Source organism: Ailuropoda melanoleuca, chromosome 15 (assembly GCF_002007445.2).
Source record: "Ailuropoda melanoleuca isolate Jingjing chromosome 15, ASM200744v2, whole genome shotgun sequence".
In the NCBI taxonomy this organism is placed as follows: domain Eukaryota; kingdom Metazoa; phylum Chordata; class Mammalia; order Carnivora; family Ursidae; genus Ailuropoda; species Ailuropoda melanoleuca.
The window spans coordinates 10,879,769-10,900,179 of record NC_048232.1 but is presented as its reverse complement, the minus strand read 5'-3'; the positions used below and the strand labels follow the sequence as shown (position 1 = coordinate 10,900,179).

General features: G+C 40.6%; 1 protein-coding gene across 3 annotated transcripts in view; it reads right to left on the bottom strand.

Annotated features, from left to right (window-relative positions):
• Positions 1 to 20,411, bottom strand: part of DHTKD1 (dehydrogenase E1 and transketolase domain containing 1) — a 51,099-nt gene that overhangs the window by 4,772 nt on the left and 25,916 nt on the right. For 2 of the 3 annotated variants that reach the window (XM_002925156.4, XM_034643931.1), the window contains 7 exons: positions 19,446 to 19,644; positions 17,014 to 17,326; positions 15,713 to 15,797; positions 15,087 to 15,226; positions 9,058 to 9,208; positions 7,691 to 7,797; positions 6,480 to 6,644 (listed from right to left, as the gene is read on the bottom strand). In XM_002925156.4, the coding sequence (XP_002925202.3) occupies positions 6,480 to 6,644; positions 7,691 to 7,797; positions 9,058 to 9,208; positions 15,087 to 15,226; positions 15,713 to 15,797; positions 17,014 to 17,326; positions 19,446 to 19,644 (1,160 nt within the window). Of the gene's footprint in view, positions 1 to 3; positions 3,088 to 6,479; positions 6,645 to 7,690; positions 7,798 to 9,057; positions 9,209 to 15,086; positions 15,227 to 15,712; positions 15,798 to 17,013; positions 17,327 to 19,445; positions 19,645 to 20,411 lie in introns of those variants that run through there. The other variant, XM_034643932.1, reaches the window with a different exon arrangement.

The following is a 20,411-nucleotide window of genomic DNA, read 5'->3' as shown; positions in this document are numbered from 1 at the left end:
AGGATGGAAAAAGCCACAAATCTATCAAACAAAGAAAGGAGCTGAAGATGCCTTTACTTATAAGGGATCTTTACCCAAAAAAAAAAAAAAAAAGGATCTTTACCAAGAAATAACATCAAACTTTCCTCCTGGGACTATAAGTAAATATATGTACTAATAAACACAGTATCTTTCCCAAAAATACCAATTGTGTATATTTGGGAATAAAATGATTTTTTCAAGGTTACATAAGATTGCCTTTTGTCTGATGCCACAACAAAATTTTAAGAATCAAAATTTCAGTTTGATCACACTTTAGTATCAATAAAAATATGCTTTCATTTGTTGGAGTCAGAAATGACATTTGTGAAGAAAAACAGCTAAACACGGTCATGGATTTCTGTCTTTAGGATTTTGACTATAATTTACAAGCAAAACCTAATGAGTCAGAAAATGCAGGAATAATACATGAGTACTTCTGTGATGAAAAGAAATTTTATTAATAAGCTCAATTTAAATAGGTACTTGTTGTAAATAACTTAGCGTTGATGACTCTAGGTCATTTCCCTAAGGTCTAGTCCCAAATAGGAATACTGGTCCACTGATAGGCAGCCATGTTGATGGAGGATACTGTGATATAACCTAAAAAATTAATATCAACTAAAAGAATGAAATAAAAAATACACACTTTATAAAATACATAATTATAAATACTTATACATAGATGCATATTTATTTTATTATATATCATACATATTTATTTTATTCTTATTTTAATATTTATTCTTATTGCTAAATAATATATGACAGATGCCATCTTTCTCCCTCCTGAACCCTTGGTCAGCTTCCCTTTCCTAGGGTAGGAATCAAAAGGAGCTGGAGGGCTACCTGGATAGCTCAGTTAGTGGAGCAAGTGACTCTTGATGTCATCGTGAGTTCAAGCCCCACACTGGGGCACAGAGCTCACTAAAAAAGAAAAAGGAACTGGAGTTCAGAGCTGGCTGGGAAATTCAGGTAGACCTTAGGTACCACTTGTCAGGCAAACTCCCCATAGCCCCAGGTCATGTTTGTCACACGGCAAATCATCTCTGAATATGCCACGGAAAGAAAGGATGGACTTTTGTTCTGCTAGATAACTTGTACCAACAATCTAATTTTCAGGAAGAAATCAGACTTCAATAATGGTGGTACTCACTTTCAGCTAGTAAAAGGACTTACATATTTAATGAAGATATTTAGCTACTTAATAAGAGTAGTTTTTCACTTGCAAATCTATAGGATAGCTGTTGGGGGTTTTTTTGTTTTTGTTTTTGTTTTTGAGAGAGAGAATGTGAGCAGAGGGACAGAGGGAGAGAGAGTCTTAAGCAGGCTCTATGCTCAGTGCAGAGCCTGATGCAGGGCTTAATCGCATGACCCTGAGATCATGACCCGAGCCAAAATCAAGAGTCGGACACTTACCTGACTGAGCCACCTGGGTGCTTCTAGCTGTTGATATTTTTAAGGTACCGGAGCAAGGCCTCACTTATTTGGTAAGTTATATTTTAGACATGCGGAAAGGAGTGGACTAGTGGGGCCAGAATGTGAACTGTTATTCTCATTACAAACAGCAAACAAATTCTCAATAAAATTTCTAATTGTTCACTCAATACTTAGTAATATACACAATTAGTAATTACTTAGTAATATACATATATTATATTTAATATGATTATACTCCTTTATAGAAATGATTGAGGGAGCAGGTGACCCCTTAGAGGTACAATGAAAGTTGGGTCAAGAATCCCAGACATACATATTTCTTAAAAATAAATTATAGTAATTTGCATTATGACTTGGCCCCTTTAACACTGCTGTTTCAAAATATCTGTGTCAAAAGAGCCGCATCAGAAAAACTGTGTTAAAGGGATTGCATTAATTTTTCCTGAATGTCCTGTTATTCCCAAAGCCATCTCAAAATGTGCAAGGATTCTCTCTCTCCCTTTCCCTCTGCTCTTCCCCCTCCCACTCACGCACGCATTCTCTCTCTCTCTCTGTCCCTCTCAAAAAAATAAAAATAAAAATAAATTTAAAAAAATAATAAAAAACATATTGTGTGCTTAACATTCAGTTCAGGTGACCCAAGATAAAATGTACTCTTTTTTTAGAAAGATTTTATTTGTTTATTTGAGAGAGAGAGCATGAGAGAAAGAAAATATGTACCCTTTGAAGTGTTATAGCAATAAGCTATACTGTTATAATGTTTGAAACAGGAGTCTACCCATAGGTAAATCATTTAACAGAAAAAATCCCACTAAAAGCCAATGAAAATCACCACTGGTTTTCATTAAAAGACTTGGAATTCCCAACTTGTGACTGTCAATATAGTACATTAGACTGGTTTTCTCTGGTTTTGCTTTCAACGGTTTGTGTTACCCACAGTCAACCTAGATCCAGAAGCAGGTGATCTTCCCTCCTGACATGTGATCAAAGGTCGCTAGTAGCCTCACACTATGTCGCAACGCCTACATCATTTATCTGCTGCATCTCATCGCGCAGGCATTTTATCATCTCACTCCATCACAAGAAAAAGGGTGAGTATAGCACAATAAGGCATTTTAAAAAAAGACCACCATATTCACATAACTTCTATTACAATATATTGTCATGATTGTTGTATTTTATTATTAGTTCTTGTTAAGCTCGATTTATAAATTAAACTGTATTATAGGTATGTATGTATAAGAAAAGACATAGTGTATGCAGGGTTCAGTATTATCTGTGACCTCAGGCATCCAAAGGGAGTCTTAGAATGTATTCCCCACAGATAAGGGAAGGATATTGGTGCTTCGACTACTTGCACTTTAAAAATTTGTCTAAAAAATTATTTCTGCTCACAGTGAGACAGAGTGCTCCCTGTATTCTCAGTTATTCTGGAAAGATTTTTTTAAGAGAGAAAGCAGTGAGGCCAACTAAAACTAAAAAGATATTTCTGTTTAAATATAATTAAACACAAGGGGAGGTGGGTGGGGGGATGGATGAAACAGGTGATGGGGATGAAGGAGAGTACTTCTCATGATGAGCACCAAGTGATGTATGGACGTGCTGACTCACCACACTGTACACCTGAAACTAATATAACACTGTAGATTAGTTACATATATACACACACACATAATATATAGATTATGTATATTAGTATGTTAACTGGAATTAAAATTTAAATTTAAAAAGCCAAAAAATTTTAGGGGCCCCAGGGTGGCGCAGTCGTTAAGCGTCTGCCTTCGGCTCAGGGCGTGATCCCAGCGTTCTGGAATCGAGCCCCACGTCAGGCTCCTCCGCTGGGAGCCTGCTTCTTCCTCTCCCACTCCCCCTGCTTGTGTTCCCTCTCTCGCTGGCTGTCTCTCTCTGTCAAATAAATAAATAAAATCTTTAAAAAAATTTTTTTAAATAAACGAATAAAATTAGATACAGAAAATAGAGGAAAATATATACAAAAATGACAAAAGGATGGTACAGACCAATATCCCTGATGAAAATGGATGCAAAAATTCTCACCCAGATACTAGCTAACTGGATCCGACTGTATATTAAAAAGATTATTCACCATGACCAAGTGGGATTTATTCCTGGGCTGCAGGGGTGGCAATATCCGCAAATCAATTGACATGATATACTACATTAATAAAAGAAAGGGTAAGAACCATACGATCCTCTCGATAGATGCAGAAAAAGCATTTGCTAAAATACAGCATCCTTTCTTGATAAAGACCCTCAACAAAGTAGGGATAGAAGGAACATACCTCAACATCATAAAGGCCATACATGGAAGACCCACAGTGAATATCATCCACAATAGGGAAAACCTGAGAGCTTTCCCCCTAAGGTCAGAACACGGCAAGGATGTCCACTCTCACCACCACTGTTCAACATAGTACTAGAAGTCCCAGCTTCAGCAATCATACAACAAAAAGGAAAAAAAAAGGCATCTGAATTGGCAAAGAAGAAGTCAAACTTTCACTCTTCACAGATGACACGATACTCTATGTAGAAAACTCAGGAGACTCCACCAAAAAAATTGCTAGAACTCATATAGGAATTCAGCAAAGTCGCAAGATATAAAATCAGGCACAGAAGTCTGTTGCATTTCTACATACCAATAATGAAGCAGCAGAAAGAGAAATCAAGAAATTGGTCCATTTATAATTGCACCAAAAACCGTAAGATACCTAGGAATAAACCTACCAGAGGTAAAGGATCTGTACTCTGAAAACTATAGAACATTGATGAAAGAAATTGAGAAAGACACAGAAAAATGGAAAAACATTCCATGCTCATGAATTAGAATAAATATTAAAATGTCTACACTACCTGGGGCACCTGGGTGGCTCAGTCAGTGAAGCGTCTGCCTTTGGCTCAGGTCATGATCCCAGGGTCCCGGGATGGAGCCCCACGTTGGGCTCCCTGCCTAGCAGGGAGGCTGTTTCTCCTTCTGCCCTCCCCCCGCCCCAGCTCATGCTCTCTCTCTTGCTCGCTCTCTCACTCTGTCTCTGTCTGATTGATAAATAAATAAATAAATAAATAAATAAATAAATAAATAAATAAAATCTTTTAAAAAAATGTCTATAGTACCCGTAGCAATCTACACATTCAATGCAATCCCTATCAAAATACCACCAGCATTTTTCACAGAGCTGGAACAAACAATTCTAAAATTTGTATGGAACCAGAAAAGAACCCAAAAAGCTAAAGTAATGTTGAAAAAGAACCAAAGCTGAAGGCACCACAATTCCGGACTCCAAGCTGTATTATGAAGCTTTTATTATCAAGACAGTATGGTACCGGCACAAAAAACAGACACATAGATCAATGGAATGGAACAGAGAACCCAGAAATGGCCTCTCAGCTATATGGTCAACTAATCTTCGAAAAAGCAGGAAAGACTATCCAATGGAAAAAGACAGTCTCTTCAACAAATGGTGTTGGGAAAATTGGACAGCAACATGCAGAAGAATGAAACTGGACCAACTTTGCTACACCATAAACAAAAATAAATTCAAAATAGATGAAAGACCTAAATGTGAAACAGAAATCCATCAAAATCCTACAGGAGAACATAGGCAGCAACCTCTTCGACCTCGGCCACAGCAAATTCTTACAAGGCATGTCTCCAGAGGCAAGGGAAACAAAAGCAAAAATGAATTACAAGGACTTAATCAAGATAAAAAGCTTCTAAGCAGCAAAGGAAACAATCAACAAAACTAAAAGGCAACCTATGGAATGGGAGTAGATATTTGCAAAGCGACGTACCAAAGGGCTAGTATTCAAAATCTATAAAGAACTCATCAAATGCAATACCCAAAAAACAAAAAATCCAGTAAAAAAATGGGCAGAAGACATGAACAGACATTTCTCCAAAGAAGACATACAAATGGCCAACAGACACATGAAAAAGTGCTCCATGTCACTCATGTCAGGGAAACACGAATCAAAACCACAATGAGATACTACCTCATACTGGTCAGAATGGCTAAACTTAACCACTCAGGAAACAACAGATGTTGGTGAGGATGTGGAAAGAGCAGAACCTTCTTGAACTGTTGGTGGGAATGCAAACTGGTGCAGCCACTCAGGAAAACAGTATGGAGTTTCCTCCAAAAGTTAAAAATAGAACTACCCTACAACCCAGCAATTATACTACTAGGTATTCATCAAAAATACTGATTCAGGGGCGCCTGGGTGGCACAGCGGTTAAGCGTCTGCCTTCGGCTCAGGGCGTGATCCCGGCGTTATGGGATCGAGCCCCACGTCAGGCTCCTCTGCTATGAGCCTGCTTCTTCCTCTCCCACTCCCCCTGCTTGTGTTCCCTTTCTCGCTGGCTGTCTCTATCTCTGTCAAATAAATAAATAAAATCTTTAAAAAAAAAAAATACTGATTCAAAGGGGCACATGCACCCCAATGTTTACAGCAGCAATGTCTAAACTATGGAAAGAGCCTAGATGTCCATCAACGGATGAATGGATAAAGATTTGGGATATATATACACAATGGAATGTTACTCAGCCATCAAAAAGAGTGAAATCTTGCCACTTCCAACCATGTGGATAGAACTAGCGGGTATTATGCTAAGTGAAATAAGTCAGTCAGAGAATGGAAAATACCATATGATTTCATTCATATGTGGAAATTAAGAAACAAAACAGATGAACACAGGGGACAGGGAGGAAAAATAAAATAAGATGAAAACAGAGAGGAAGGCCAACCATAAGAGACTCCTAACTCTAGAGAACAAACTGAGGGCTGCTGTAGGGGAGGGGGGTGGGGGGATAGGGTAACTGGGTGACGGGCATTAATGAGGACACGTGATGTGATGAGCACTGGGCGTTCAATGCAACTGATGAGTCAACGAATTCTACCCCTGAAACTAATAATACACTGTATGTTAACAAACTTGAATTTAAATAAAGTTTTTTTTCCTAAATGACAAAAGGAGAAAAGCTTCCTAACTAGTTTTTTCTACTTACAGGGAACCTGAGTAACATCTTCGGAGAAGCAACGATGAGAGGTTTTCGGAAGTTCCGGACCATCTGTCTCCTGAGCAAGTGGAAATACTGTGCAGGAGTAGTCGGGTGCGCCACGAACATGTTCACTGTGTCTCCGTCTACCCCCTCTTCGATACTGTCACACATCTGAGGCAGAAATGGAAGAAAGGAGCAAATGCTCAGATCATCTAATTCAATCATAATGACACGGGCTGTCCTGAGGGAAACACAGCTGTTGACTGATGACTCCCAAACTGTACCTTCCAAATAAGTATGTATGTATTCTGTATTTCTTCCCCAAACTGTGATTTTGTGTTTGTGTCACACATAGTCTTTAATTTACCTACAATTTATTTCTGTATTCTAATTTTTATAAAATCATTCTTCTGTATTATTATCTATCAATATAACTATCCATCTATCTGTTTTATCTACCTTTCTATTAATTTGTCATCTAATTGTATATTTTATTTGCACATATGCCAAAATAACGAATGATATTCACATACTAAGGTGATGTGTACAGGTGTCTCCATTTACTATGAAATGGATCACAGGATAATACGGGTTTATAGGTACAAGGATGATAATGAGTCGATGTGATAAAACAAGTACAGTATAATAAAATATTAACGGTAGAATCTAAGGGGTCGGCATATTAATGTTCACTGGAAAATCTTATAACTTTTCTGTATGTTTGAAAATTTTTATAATGAAGTATTAGGAAGCCATATGCATAAAAAGACATAGGTAATGATCCTTACCAACGAATAACAGTGATTATTTCTGGGTCGTCATTTACATTTTTTTTTTAATGATCAGGAATCATTTTATAAAAATACTACCATTACTTGAAAAAAAAATTTAAGTAAAAATACAGATTCTTAGGCCCCACTCCAAAGGATCTGATCTGGTGTTGGTCCCTGTATCTCTATTTACAAAAAGTTCCATAGGTGATTCTGATGATCAGCCTGGTTTGGGAACCCCTGACCTTTGCCATACAAGAACCACGATGCTAGTGAACGCAGGCATCACCTTGATAAGGAATACCGACATTGCATTAAATCTGTGTCATTCAAATACTCCAAGGTCTTAGAGTTTGAGGTGTGCATGAATCTATAGGCAGTAGCTCTGTTTCAAAGCACCTAGGAAGCAGGCAGCATTCCTTGGAATCCAGAAGGCACGGGACATACCTGCAGGAACCGCTCTATGCGGCAAGAGGAGTGGTCGGGTCCGGCCCCATCGTACCCGTGGGGAAGGAGGATAACGATGCCACTTTGTAGCAGCCACTTGGCCTCCCCTGGAAAGGCACATGACAGGGAGTAAGAACTCTCTGAAACAGGAACAGTACGGCCTGATGTAACCTGGGTAGTGAAACAAATTTAGTTTGCTGTCTGATCCCCTAAAATCATTTCCATTCCATGCACTTTCCAGCAGTGTTATGTGCTTTGGAGGAAACCTCCATCCTACTGGCTGAAACCCTATAGGACATGCTCACGGAATGGGCTTTAGTAGATGGAAGACAAATTGAAGGGAAACCCTGTCCCAGTTTGAAGGACAGCATGTGTCTCTGATTCCAGGTGGCTCTTGCCTTTCCTCACTGCACCACTTACAACACAGGCCACTGTCCTCAGACTGAGGGTGCAGACATTTCAGGACAGCCTCTGGACACGTCAAAGTCTAGTCTCCTCAAGGCAGTTTTCTTCCCCTTTTTTTTAATATTTTATTTATTTATTTGTCAGAAAGAACAAGAGAGAGAGCATAAGCAAGGAGGGCTGCAGGCAGAGGGATAAGCAGGACCCCCCCCCCACCGCCCCACTGAGCAAAGAGCCTGATGCAGGACTCGATCCCAGGACCCTGGGACCATGACCTGAGCTGAAGGCAGACACTTCACCGACTGAGCCACCCAGGCATCCCAGCACTTTTCTTCCTTACAACTACAAGGTTACAGAGAAACACAGCCATAGCGAGGCCTGAAGTGTACGAATTCCAACAGTGGATCCCCCAGACCAGAAAACAGGGTGACAGGGACTCACACTTGTACTTTACTATGTACCTTTGTATTTTACAATAAGCAGATTCTGCTTTTGTAAATGATGATTAAAAAAAATAAAGATGCACAACCACCCGCTTTCAGATACTTGAATATCCCAGGGTCGAGGAGAATGGATTTTCAAGGCTGCCATTCGCTCTGAGCACAAATCCTCACTATGTCACCATTGCCTGTTTGGTATTCATGTCACAGCTCCTAAACACGCCCCAAACGCAGACCCGAAAGTCCATTGCCTAGGAGCTGGCAGGTTCATGCCCTGCTCCCTACAGCCAAGCACACTCCCCTGGAGAAGGTGCCGCTGACAGTCAGAGTGGCCCCCAGCCCTCTGGCAGCTTTCATAACCATCCATTAGCTGCGAGGCTCCAGTAGATGGCAGGGTAGACCCCCCACCTCTCCTGAGGGGCTGTGCTATGGCGTCACATAAACAGCTATGGCCCTTTCCATTCATTTGTCCCGAAGAGGCTAAGGCCGTGCATCCACTCCACACACACACACATCAACACCAACCTCCAGAGATGAACGTGTCAAAAATGATCTGAGCACCATTGAAGAAATCACCAAACTGAGCCTCCCAGAGGGGCAGTAACTTGGGGCTTTCAATGCTCATTCCATATTCAAATCCCAGGACAGCCTCTTCTGACAATGGGCTGTTGCTGACCTAATGCAAAGGAAGAGAACAGAAACACTGTCATGCCAGGAAAGATGGGACATGAATCAGTAAAAGCATCACAAACCTCTCAAAAGGGAGGAGGGGCCCAGAGGGGAGCTTTCTTTCCAGTCATCTCCACATTTCTTTGAGAAAGGAGATTTACTGCTCTCTGTGAATGACGCATTTGGGGAAAGTTGGCACAAAGAGAAAAGGAGGGAAAAGAATGGAATATGGGCATTAAAGATTTTCTTTAAGGGTAAGCAAAATTAGGGTTGCCTGGGTGGCTCAGTCAGTTAAGCAGCCAACTCTTGATCTCAGCTCAGGTCTTGAGTTCAGGGTCATAAGTTCAAGCCCTATGTTGGGCTCCACGCTGGGTGTGGAGCCTACTTAAAAAAATAAAAAATAATTTAAAAATTTTTGAAAAGGATAAACAAAATTAATTTCTCAGATAACCTGTCTTTATTGCTGAGAGTAAAACTGTGTCACACAAGCTTTTAAAAAAATACCACAAAACAAAGGGTGGAAGTTACCAAAAGAAGGCCTACCTTTGGTTAGAATCCATTATTCTAATATCCTATCTGCACAATAGAGCAAAAGAACCATCACGACATGGTAAGATAAAAAAGAAACGCAGAATATAAAATTAGATCTCTGAGAAGGCAAAAAAGACAGGACAATTAAATGCAACATGATTCTATTCAGTCAAGGATAACATGGGTGGATCTAGAGGGTACGAGGCTAAGCAAAATAAGTCACACAGAGAAAGACAAATACCTATGATTTTGCTTATATGTGGAATCTAAGAAACAAGAGAAATGAAAAAACAAACAAAAGCAGAAACAGACCCATAGATACAGAATATGAATTGGTGATCGCTGTGGCGGGGGGGGGGGGGGGGGGGGAAAANTGGTGGAAGACACTGGGAAGTCCAGGCTTCCAGTGATGGAATGAATAAGTCACGGGGTGAAAGGTACAGCACAGGGAGTATCGTCACTGGTACTTGGAATATCGTCATAAGGTGACAGATGGACATTACATTTGTGAGTGCAGCATAACATACAGACCTGTCACATCACCATATTGTACACCTGAAACTAATACAACAGGGTGTGTCAACTCTACTTCAATTTAAAAAATGATAAAAAAAAATAAACAGAAATAAATGCAACATGATTCTGAACAGGGCTAGAGAATGAGATGGTAGTCATGTTTCAAGGTTCAGTTCCTGACGTGGATGGTTATACTGCCGTGGTGGAGGAGAAGGTCCTTGTTCGCAAGAAACATGCATTCAGGGCAGGAGGTGAGCAACCTGGTATTTCCATCTTGATGTCTCAAATGTTTCAGAAGGAGAAAAAGTCCCTTTTGTATTATACATCAAACTTTTTCATAATTTCGTCTTTGTTTCAAAATGTTTCTAAAAGATATCTGTAAGTCATGTATTTGTAGAATATTAGTCAGCAATAAAAAGGAATGAGATAGTGACACAGGCTACCACATGGATGAACCCTGAAAACACAATGTTAGAGAAGGAAGCCAGTCACAAAAGGCCACTTGTGACTCTATTTATATGAAAAGTCCAAAATAGGCAAATCAATAGAAATAGAAAGTAAATTAATGGTCAGCAGCCGAGAGGAGGAAGGAATGGGGAGACTTCTACTGGGTATGGGGTTTCTTTATGGGGGTGATGAAAATGTTCTGAGACTAGATAGTGGTGATATTTGCATAACTCTGTGAATATACTAAAAACTACTGAATTGTATACATTGAAAGACTGAATTCAAGAAGTTATATATCAATAAATCTTTTATTAAAAAAAAAAAAGTCTGTGGAGATGCCTGAGAGGCTCAGTTGGTTAAGCATCTGACTCTTGGTTTCGGTTCAGGTTATGATCTCAGTGTCATGAGATCAAGCCCCAGGTCAGGCTCCGTGCTGGGAGTCTGCTTGAGATTCTCTCTCTCCCTCTCCCTTTGCCTCTCACCCTGAGAGGGCACACACACACTCTCTCTCTCTCTCAAAAAAAAACGAAAACAAAACAAAAAAACTCTCGGAAAAAAATTACATCTCCACTATGACTACAAGTATAAAAATTTGTGATTTATATAGTTAAGCACTCAGTGACAATATAGAAAAATAAAAATAGATAACTTATTAGCACGGTAGAATTATGTATAATTTGTCTTTTCCGATTTTTCTTTTGATTTCAGTTATAATCTGTGTTACATTAATTTTAAAAGACAGCTGCATTTCTCAGATTTCTGAGTGCATTGTAAATGGGGTTTAGACTGACCACTATCCTGTACCTTCTGTCTGTCCTCACCTCCTCATCTGTCTGCCTACCCAAGGCTGACATACCCACCTATGCCGTATATCCATTCTTCCTTTCTGCCTCTTCACCACCTTCATCACCTAATTCCTGTTTTCTGAACCCCTCCTCACTGACCTTCCCCTCATGGCAGACAGAAATCAATAGCTAAAAAATGCAACAAGAGGGGCGCCTGGGTGGCACAGCGGTTAAGCGTCTGCCTTCGGCTCAGGGCGTGATCCCGGCGTTATGGGATCGAGCCCCACATCAGGCTCCTCTGCTATGAGCCTGCTTCTTCCTCTCCCACTCCCCCTGCTTGTGTTCCCTCTCTCGCTGGCTGTCTCTATCTCTGTCAAATAAATAAATAAAATCTTTAAAAAAAAAAAAATGCAACAAGAAACATTTGCCTGACCAGTTCTCTACAGCTATAGCTTCCTTTCACGGTCAAGCTTCTGGAAGAATTATCTAATCCACTTGTCTCCAGTTCTGTAACTCCTGTTTACCACTCGAACTAGTGCAATCTAGCTTCTGTTCCCACCGTGGTGGAAAACAGCTCTATGTGAGGTCGAGCTTTCACCTTCCAGTTGCTAAATCCAATGGCCATGTTACTTGTCCTCATATCTGACTTCTCCTTTAGCTCATGACAGAGCCACTCCCATTTATTCTTCTGCCTTTCTGGATGCTCTTTTGGGAAGTACTTTTCCCTCTGCCAGTGCCTTAAAAACTGTTTTTCCCAGGACCCTATCCCTCGGCCCTCTTCCTATTCCTCTACGCCCTGATGATGTCCAAATGTGTATCTCAAGACTAGATTCCTTCATTAACTCCAGACATATGTATCTAATTGCCTTTCTGTAACTGACAGAAATTTCTATGTTCTTTAGCCACCTCAAAGGCAAATGTCCAAAACTGAATCCATCATCTTTCCTTACCAAACCAGTTTCCTCTCTTCACTTTCTGTTTGGGTGAATGCCACCAGCATATAGCAAATGTCTGAGTCAGGAAGCCAGGAGATAAGCAAGACTGGTCTTTCTTCTCCATTACCTACATCTATCACTAAGTCCTACAGCTGTTCTCAAATCCGGTCCCATATTATGTCTGCACCACTACTGCCCTAATTCAGGTCCCCGAGATTTCCTGCCTAGACGATTGAGATGCCTCCTTAGAAATTGCCCTTACCTCAATAAAGCTGGGACGGAAAAACTGTCCAAAGTTCTCATCCAGCTTCAGCTTCTAAAGCACTGTCAGGAGGGCTCTTTCTGATACAGAAACCTGATCACCTATTCAAAATTCCTCCAAGGTTTCCAGCTTGCATAACATTTCAAGTCTTTCACGATGTGGGGAGTCTGGCCAGTCTCCTCTTTACTCCTATATCCACTTTGCAGCCGAACCTCCGGACACATGAAGCTATTTGGAGTTCCTGTCCTCTCACTTCACAGGTTTTGTATGTATGATTGTGCCCATCTGGAACGTTCTCCCTACATGCATCAGACTAGGCAACTCCTCATGTCCTTCCAGCCCCAGCTCAAATCGGGCTTCCTCTCCCAAGCTTCTCCTGACTTCCCAAGTAGACTCACTGCACCTTCATGTATGCGTTTAGTGTACTTTATACGCTTGTATACGCATATCTACCTTTGTTTCTTGGATTAATTAATGCTTTTACTTATTCCAAAGTGCATTTGAGATGCCTCATAATATACATAATAGACAAAGTGATAATGTAAATGTAAGCAGAGAGGAAAAAGATAAAGCTTGAGACTTAGAACAGAGTGGAAAGACAACCTGGTGGCATACAGTCAACAAGGGTACCATGGCCTCCACCCCTTCCTGGGAGCCACCGCTGACAGGGGAATGCCACGCAGTTGCAGAATTCATGGTGCATACACAATAAAGACAAACCACTGCTCAGTGAGCTGCAACCAATCTCAGTACCACGAACAAGAAGGAGGTCATCCCAGGGTCTTCATATAAAGGACACAGTATTAGATAATTAATGAAATCTTTGACATTTACTTGGGGCTTTCTAAATAGTAATATTCAAAATGAACTGATACTAGTATCAAGTCACAGTTCAATGAAGGACACTGGGGTGGGGGGGAGACTTCAGATTTCAGTATCTAGATCCCCAATTTGACTTGATCCAGGGGCAGATTTCAGACTAACATAAAGAAAAGATGAACTCTGTGTCCTTTTAAGTAATTGTTCTGGAATCTTGCTTTTGACAAGTAAAATTTTTTAAAATATTGAGTTATTAGTAAACTCAAGATTATACTCAAACAAGTGACTAGAATAGGAAAAAAGATGACATGCCACTAAACATACCTCGGAGGATAATTTATTTTAATAAACATCATGTGCCCGGCACTATGCTAGCTGTTGGAGAGAGAAAACTGAAAAGACCTAGGGTACCTGGGTGGCTCAGTCAGTGAAGTGTCTGCCTTCAGCTCAGGTCATGATCCTGGGGTCCTGGGATCAAGCCTCCGTGGGGCTCCCTGCTAAGTGGGGAGTCTGCTTTTCCCTCTGCCTCTCCACCCACTTGTGCTTTCTCTCTCTCTCTCTCTCAAATAAATAAATAAAATTTAAAAAAAATAATAAAAAGACCCAGCCCCTGCCTTTGACTCTAATGAGAAGAGCTCAGTGACTAGCACATAGAAATATGTAGTAATAGATATATTCATTGAGCTCACTAAACCTTAGAAAATAAGGTAACCTTGAGAAAGCTGGGCATTTTTTCTTTTAAAGTAAGCTCTATGCCCACCTTGGTGCTTGAACTCATGACCCGAAGATCAAGAGTTTCATTCTCTACTGACTGAGCCAACCACGTGCTCTAGGCCTTTTTTTTTTTTAATAGGTGAGAAATTTTAGCTTATTATCCACATCTTTGGCTTACTTTAATGAATTCAGCAACACACAGATTACGACGTCCGTTTTGGATTGACAAAATGAACATCTATTTGACATTTACAAAACTGTAGATAAGTACCTGGAGTAAATAAAACAGCTCTAGTCTACTCACTAGTACTCTGCTTGCAACCCAAGTGTATGGACCTCCATTCTCCACCCATTCGGCACCCTTTATTTCAAAAAGGACTGAACCCATGTTGTTGCAAATGGTAAGATTTCACTCTTTTTTATGGCTGAGTAATATCTAGAGGGTATAATGCTAAGTGAAATAAGTCAGAGAAAGACAACTACCATATGACTTGATTCATATGTGGAATTTAAAAAATGAACGAAAGAACGAAAAGAAAAAGACAAAAAACCAGACTCTTAGAGAATAAACGGGTCGTTACCAGAGGGGAGGTGGATAGGTGGACGGGGGGAGTGGGGGGATGAGGGGATGGGTGAAATAAGTGAAGGGACTAAGAGTACACTTATCGAGATGGGCTCCAGGTGACATATTGAATCACTATATTGTACATCTGAAACTAATATAACATCATGTTAATTATACTGGAATTTAAAAATAATTTAAAAAAAAAAAGATCGAACCCAAAGTTGCTAACATCTGTTTCTAGTTGCTTTAAGAAGCCTGTAGCTATAATTATCAGCACCTGGGTATTTCAATGGATTAAAAAGACATCCTACCTCTAGAAACCCCTTCTGATTAGGGTCCATATGGTTCAGAGGGATATAGGTGTCATCGGTCTTCTGGCAAACAACCATTGCATGCCTTTGACTAAAAGTTCCACGGCCAACATCTTGTCCACTCAGACGCACATTAAAACCTTAAGCAAACAGGCGGGGAAAAAAGAAAAATCCAGATTCCCATGAATAACCAAAGTATTAACAAGGCATGGTGACCCTGAATTCTTAAACATCAGCTCATCCTGAGAACTTTCCTTAGCAAAGAGAGTACCCTTATTAAAATATACCAGTCCTATATTCAAAGGTCTGGGTAAGGCGGGACTATACAAGAATGCACAGTCATCATTTGCTCTACAGTCTTCAGAGGAAAATATCTTTCCAGTCCATTCAGCAAAGAGCCCTCTGTTTGCCAGCAAGAAATGTTCTGTCGTTTATTCTCTGACAAAGGTTACCAACAAGACTTATACTAACATTAAATAATATTGTCAGGTGAGAAAATTTCAGAACCTCTCTAGTCAATGAAAACGACAGGAAAGAGCTCTAATTCAAAACCTCAGGGGTCACATACAACAAATGTCATACAAAGCGCTTCCTACCAGCTGTGCAGCTAACCAGAAACTTCTTACCCTGAGCAAGTAATGAGCCCAAGGCAAGAGCTTCTGCCGTGGCCCAGTCTAACTTTGTTCCATCCATCACTTTCTCCAGTCTGGACTGCAAAAAATGGAAGGGAGGGAAAAAAAAAGACACTTTAAAGAGTCTACCCCCTTTTTCACACTGAGTCCAAAAAATGTAATGCAACAACAGTAAGTATCAAAAGCATGCTAAGTAAAAGAGACAGTGCAGAAGGAAACGTAAGAGAGCAATAGCAGTTGTAGGTTTTCAACCAGGCAAAATAAGCAGGCACTCGGGTTAGTCGTTTACCTGTGCATGGAGAGGAGATGACACCAGGGAGGGCATGAGGGGAACTGTACGTCTAATATTCTAGTTCTTCAGTTCTAGTTCTTCAGCTGGATGGTAAGTACATATAGATTGTTTTAAGAGTCTCTATACCTGAGGCACCTGGGTGGCTCAGTTGGGTAAACATCCAACTCTAGGATTTGGCTCAGGTCACAATCTCATGGGTCATGAGATCAAGCCCCGTGACCCGCTCCCAGTTCAGTGGGAGTCTGCTTGGACATTCTCTCCCTCTGCCCCTCCCCTCTGCCTCAAATAAATAAATCTTAAAAAATAAGGTCTTAAATAAAAACCTAAAAATGAAGTTAGCATTATAAAAATCATCCAGAGGACAGTGTCTCCATTCAAGTTTAGGAAAGGCGAAGGCCTTTAGCTCCTTGGTCCCCAGCTTTCAGCACGGAGAGTCCCATATTCTAGGAAACTCCCGAGGAGCAGGCAAACCAAAACTTCCATCTATATCTAACCTGAGACAATATGTAAAACTGTGATATGTGTAAGGGTCTAAATGGTTGCCTTTGGGGTATGTGTGTTGATTTTTATTCATTTTTATTTAAGCTACTACCCCCCCAAATGGAAGTGTTTTCTGCTCACCGGTCAGAAAAATTAAAACAGGCATTCCTGTACCGCTGAATTTTTGTTAATGACATGTAGTCCACGTGCGTGAGATGTATTAAACATGTCTGAATAAATAAATAAATGGAGGGAAATGAGAAGTAGACAAAATCTGCATTGCCTCTCAGTATGAAACCATGTATGTGTGTAGGAAGGGAAGAAGAAAGAAAAAAGGAGAAGCAGACAAATCTGAGTTCGGTGACTATCAGCACCAAAACATCACGAGAATCAGTTCCCAGAACCTAGTGACCCACAACCAGTAACTCTCGAATTTGTTAGCCAACCAAAAAGACCAGATCAACACCGATTTCTTGGCCGCACAAGACAAACAAACAGTAACTGGAAATGTTAAGGCTCCTACCTGAACGTACATCTTCAGAAGGTGACTGTGCATCTGGAGTTCCTCTGGCACCTCCACGGACTTCCCGCCAACAAACCGCAGGAGGTCGAGGGGCACCCCTGTGTTCCAGGTGCTAATGCAAGCTGGTGGCTGGACCAGGCCCTGCCAGTGAGCCTGCAGGTTGGTGGCCGGAGGGCTATAGTGAGCCATGTTGGTTAAATGGTCATTTAACTTCGCATAGTAGGAGGATTTGATTTCCGACACCTCTTCCTGGGTCATGAGTCCACTGGCAATCAGGTGCTCTGCATAGGTGTCCGGGATGCTCTTTCGGGCTCTGTCCAGGAAACAAGCGAGAAAAGTCCATCTGATTTGCAACAATCAAAGAGTGACAGACACAGTCATTGTCAAAGGTATCACAGAGCATCGTCACTATAAAAAGTCACGCAGGACATATTCTGGAACTAGTGTGGATGGTTGCCCAACACTGTGAGTATACTGGATGCCTCTGAATTGTTCACTTTAAAATGATCCATTTTATGTTCTGTAACTTTCACTCCAATACCTTATTTTTTTTTAAGGGCAATGATGAGTAAACAACCTCTTGCAAGGAAGCAAGAAAAAACAAATTCATCTTTATAAGCTTCTGCCTACATTAAGGTAGAAATAATTAGTAGAGTTTCTCTATGAATATTCTGGACAGTTATTTACCAGACCTACATTGTCTACCCCTTTTATTTTAAGTATTGAACTCAAAGTCGCCAACATCTGTTTCCGGTGGCTTTAATAATCCAGTAACCATAATAATCAGTACCTCGGTTTTACAACAATAATAATGTCACTCTACATTCACACAATACTTTAAACTACAAAGTTTGCTCACATACTTTATCGTATTTAGTCCTGACAGAAGTGAGAGGTAGACCAGATAGATTTTTTTAAAATGGGGCCCTGAGCTACATCAAGCCATTCAGCAGCTAAATTCAAAGCTAAACAGAGAACAGAGAACCCAGATCTGTTCTTCCAAGAGCAGTCTGCTTCCAAAGACCTGTAAAATGTCACTCAATTTATTCCTCTGCTTTCATTTATACCTATAAGGAAATAAAGTGGGGAAGGCTCTATTGTACTTTCTAGTATCAAAAAAGGAATTCCAAAGTAACAAGTTCCTCCCCATCACATTAACCTTCTATCCCAGTGCTGTCTAACAGAAATGTAGCATGTCTCCTGGGTATTTACCCCAAAGATCCAAAGGGGAGCCTGCACTCCAATGTTTATAGCAGCAATGTCCACAATAGCCAAACTATGGAAAGAGCCCAGATGTCCATTGACAGATGAAAGGATAAAGAAGATGTGGTATATATCTACAATGGAATATTACACAGCCATCAAAAAATGAAATCTTAACATTTGCAACAATGTAGATGGAAATAGAAGGTATTATGCTAACCAAAATAAGTCAATCAGAGAAAGAAAATTATCATATGATCTCACTGATATGCAGAATTTAAGAAACAAGGCAGAGGATCATAGGGGAAGAGAGGAAAAAATGAAATAAGATGAAATCAAAGAGGAAGACAAACCATGAACAGACTCTTAATCTTAGGAAACAAACTGAGGGTTGCTGGAGGGGAGGGGGATAGGGGGATGGGGTAGTTGGGTGATGGGCACAGGGGAGGATATGTGTTGTGGTGAGCTCTGGGTGTTGTGTAAGACTGATGAATCACAGACCTGTACACCTGAAACAAATAATACATTATACATTAATTTAAAAAAAAAGAAAGAAATGTAGCATGAACCAATGTGCAATTAAAAATTTCGTAGTGGTCCCATTAGAAAAGGTTTAAAAAACAGGTGGCATTAATTTTAATAACATATTTATGTAACTCAATATATGCAAAATATGGTCACTTCAATACTTTACATAAAAATAACTATTGAGATAGTTTACATTTTTCTTGTCAGATGAAGTCTTTGGAATCTGGTGTGTATATTATAATTACAGCCCCTCTCCAGTAGGACTGGCCACATTTCAAGTGTTCAGTAGCCACGTATGGTAGTGGCCTCCATATTGCACAGCATGGTTCTCAAGATTCCTTACAATCCACCATATTACCTCTTGCTGAGGCACCAAGTGAATCATGGAGTATTGGTTTCTGTTTCTGTCAACGGCATATAGCTTCAGGCTCTGCCCAAGTCCTCCTACTTCAGTTTCCCATCTGCCAAGTGAGGCTGGTAAGTTGCCTCTGTTTATTCATCAAGCAACGGAGTATAGTTTGAAGAATATGGGGATTTTCCTGGGACCTGCAGGATGACCGTCCCAGTTTGCTCAGGACGGTCCCAGTTTTAGCACTGAAAGTTCCGTGTGCCAGGCAACTCGGAGTGTCTAATAAAAGCAGTAAAAATACTGCAAGTACTATGGGGGCGAGGGGATCTTCAACAAAGGTTTATAATTGTACCTGATGATCTTGTACATGACCGGGTTGGTGAAGAAGGGCTCGTCCAGCTCGTTGTGGCCCCATTGCCTGTAGCATAACAAATCAACAATCACATCCTTCCGGAAATGGCGCTGGTATTCAAAAGCCAGTTGTGTGGCACGGACCACTTCCTCTGGGCTATCTCCATTGACATGGATGACGGCGCAGCCCACAAGCTTCCCTGAGGCAGAGAAGACAGATGAAACCAGCCAGCTAGCCCCAAACGACATTAGCCTGCCTCCAACTCCTGTTGCCTGTGTGGGGAAGCAGCCCACATACTCAGGTGGTTTGGCTGGGTTGTTAAGAACCTATACTTTGGAGTCCAGCTGACAGGAAAGAGGCCACGTCCCAGCTCTGCGACTTACTCTGTGACCTTGGTAAAGTTATGAATCTCAGTCTTTTTATCTATAAAACTGAGATAATAGCTCCTACCTCTTAGCAATGTTGTAAAGATTACATGAGTTAACAAAGAGAAGTCCTAGAATGTGTTTCCAGTATCTCTATCAAACTAATCACAAAAAATTCACATAAATAGAGACCTCTGGCTGGCTCAGTCAGAGGAGCAAGTGACTCTTGATCTTGCGGTCGTGAGTTTGAGCCTCACTTTGGGTATAGAGATTTCTTAAAAATAAATGAACTTTAAAAGAAAATTCACATAGATAGCCCCAAAAGGCATTCAGGCCAGGGTCTGGGTGCAAAAACAGAATAGTTCCTACCACCTAACAGTTTTTGTAACTCTGTAAAGTAGATGATGGGTAACAAAAAAAAACAAAACAAAAAAACAAAAAACCCTGCCTTTCTCTTAATACTGCCCAATTTCCAGGGTAAAACAAGGTCAACTTTGCTTCCTCACATCTGAGTTCTAACCAAGACCACTTAGCCAAATTCACCGATTGAAAACATATCCTTCTTGACTAAGGTTCAGGGTACCCCAGGTCTGAATCTCCT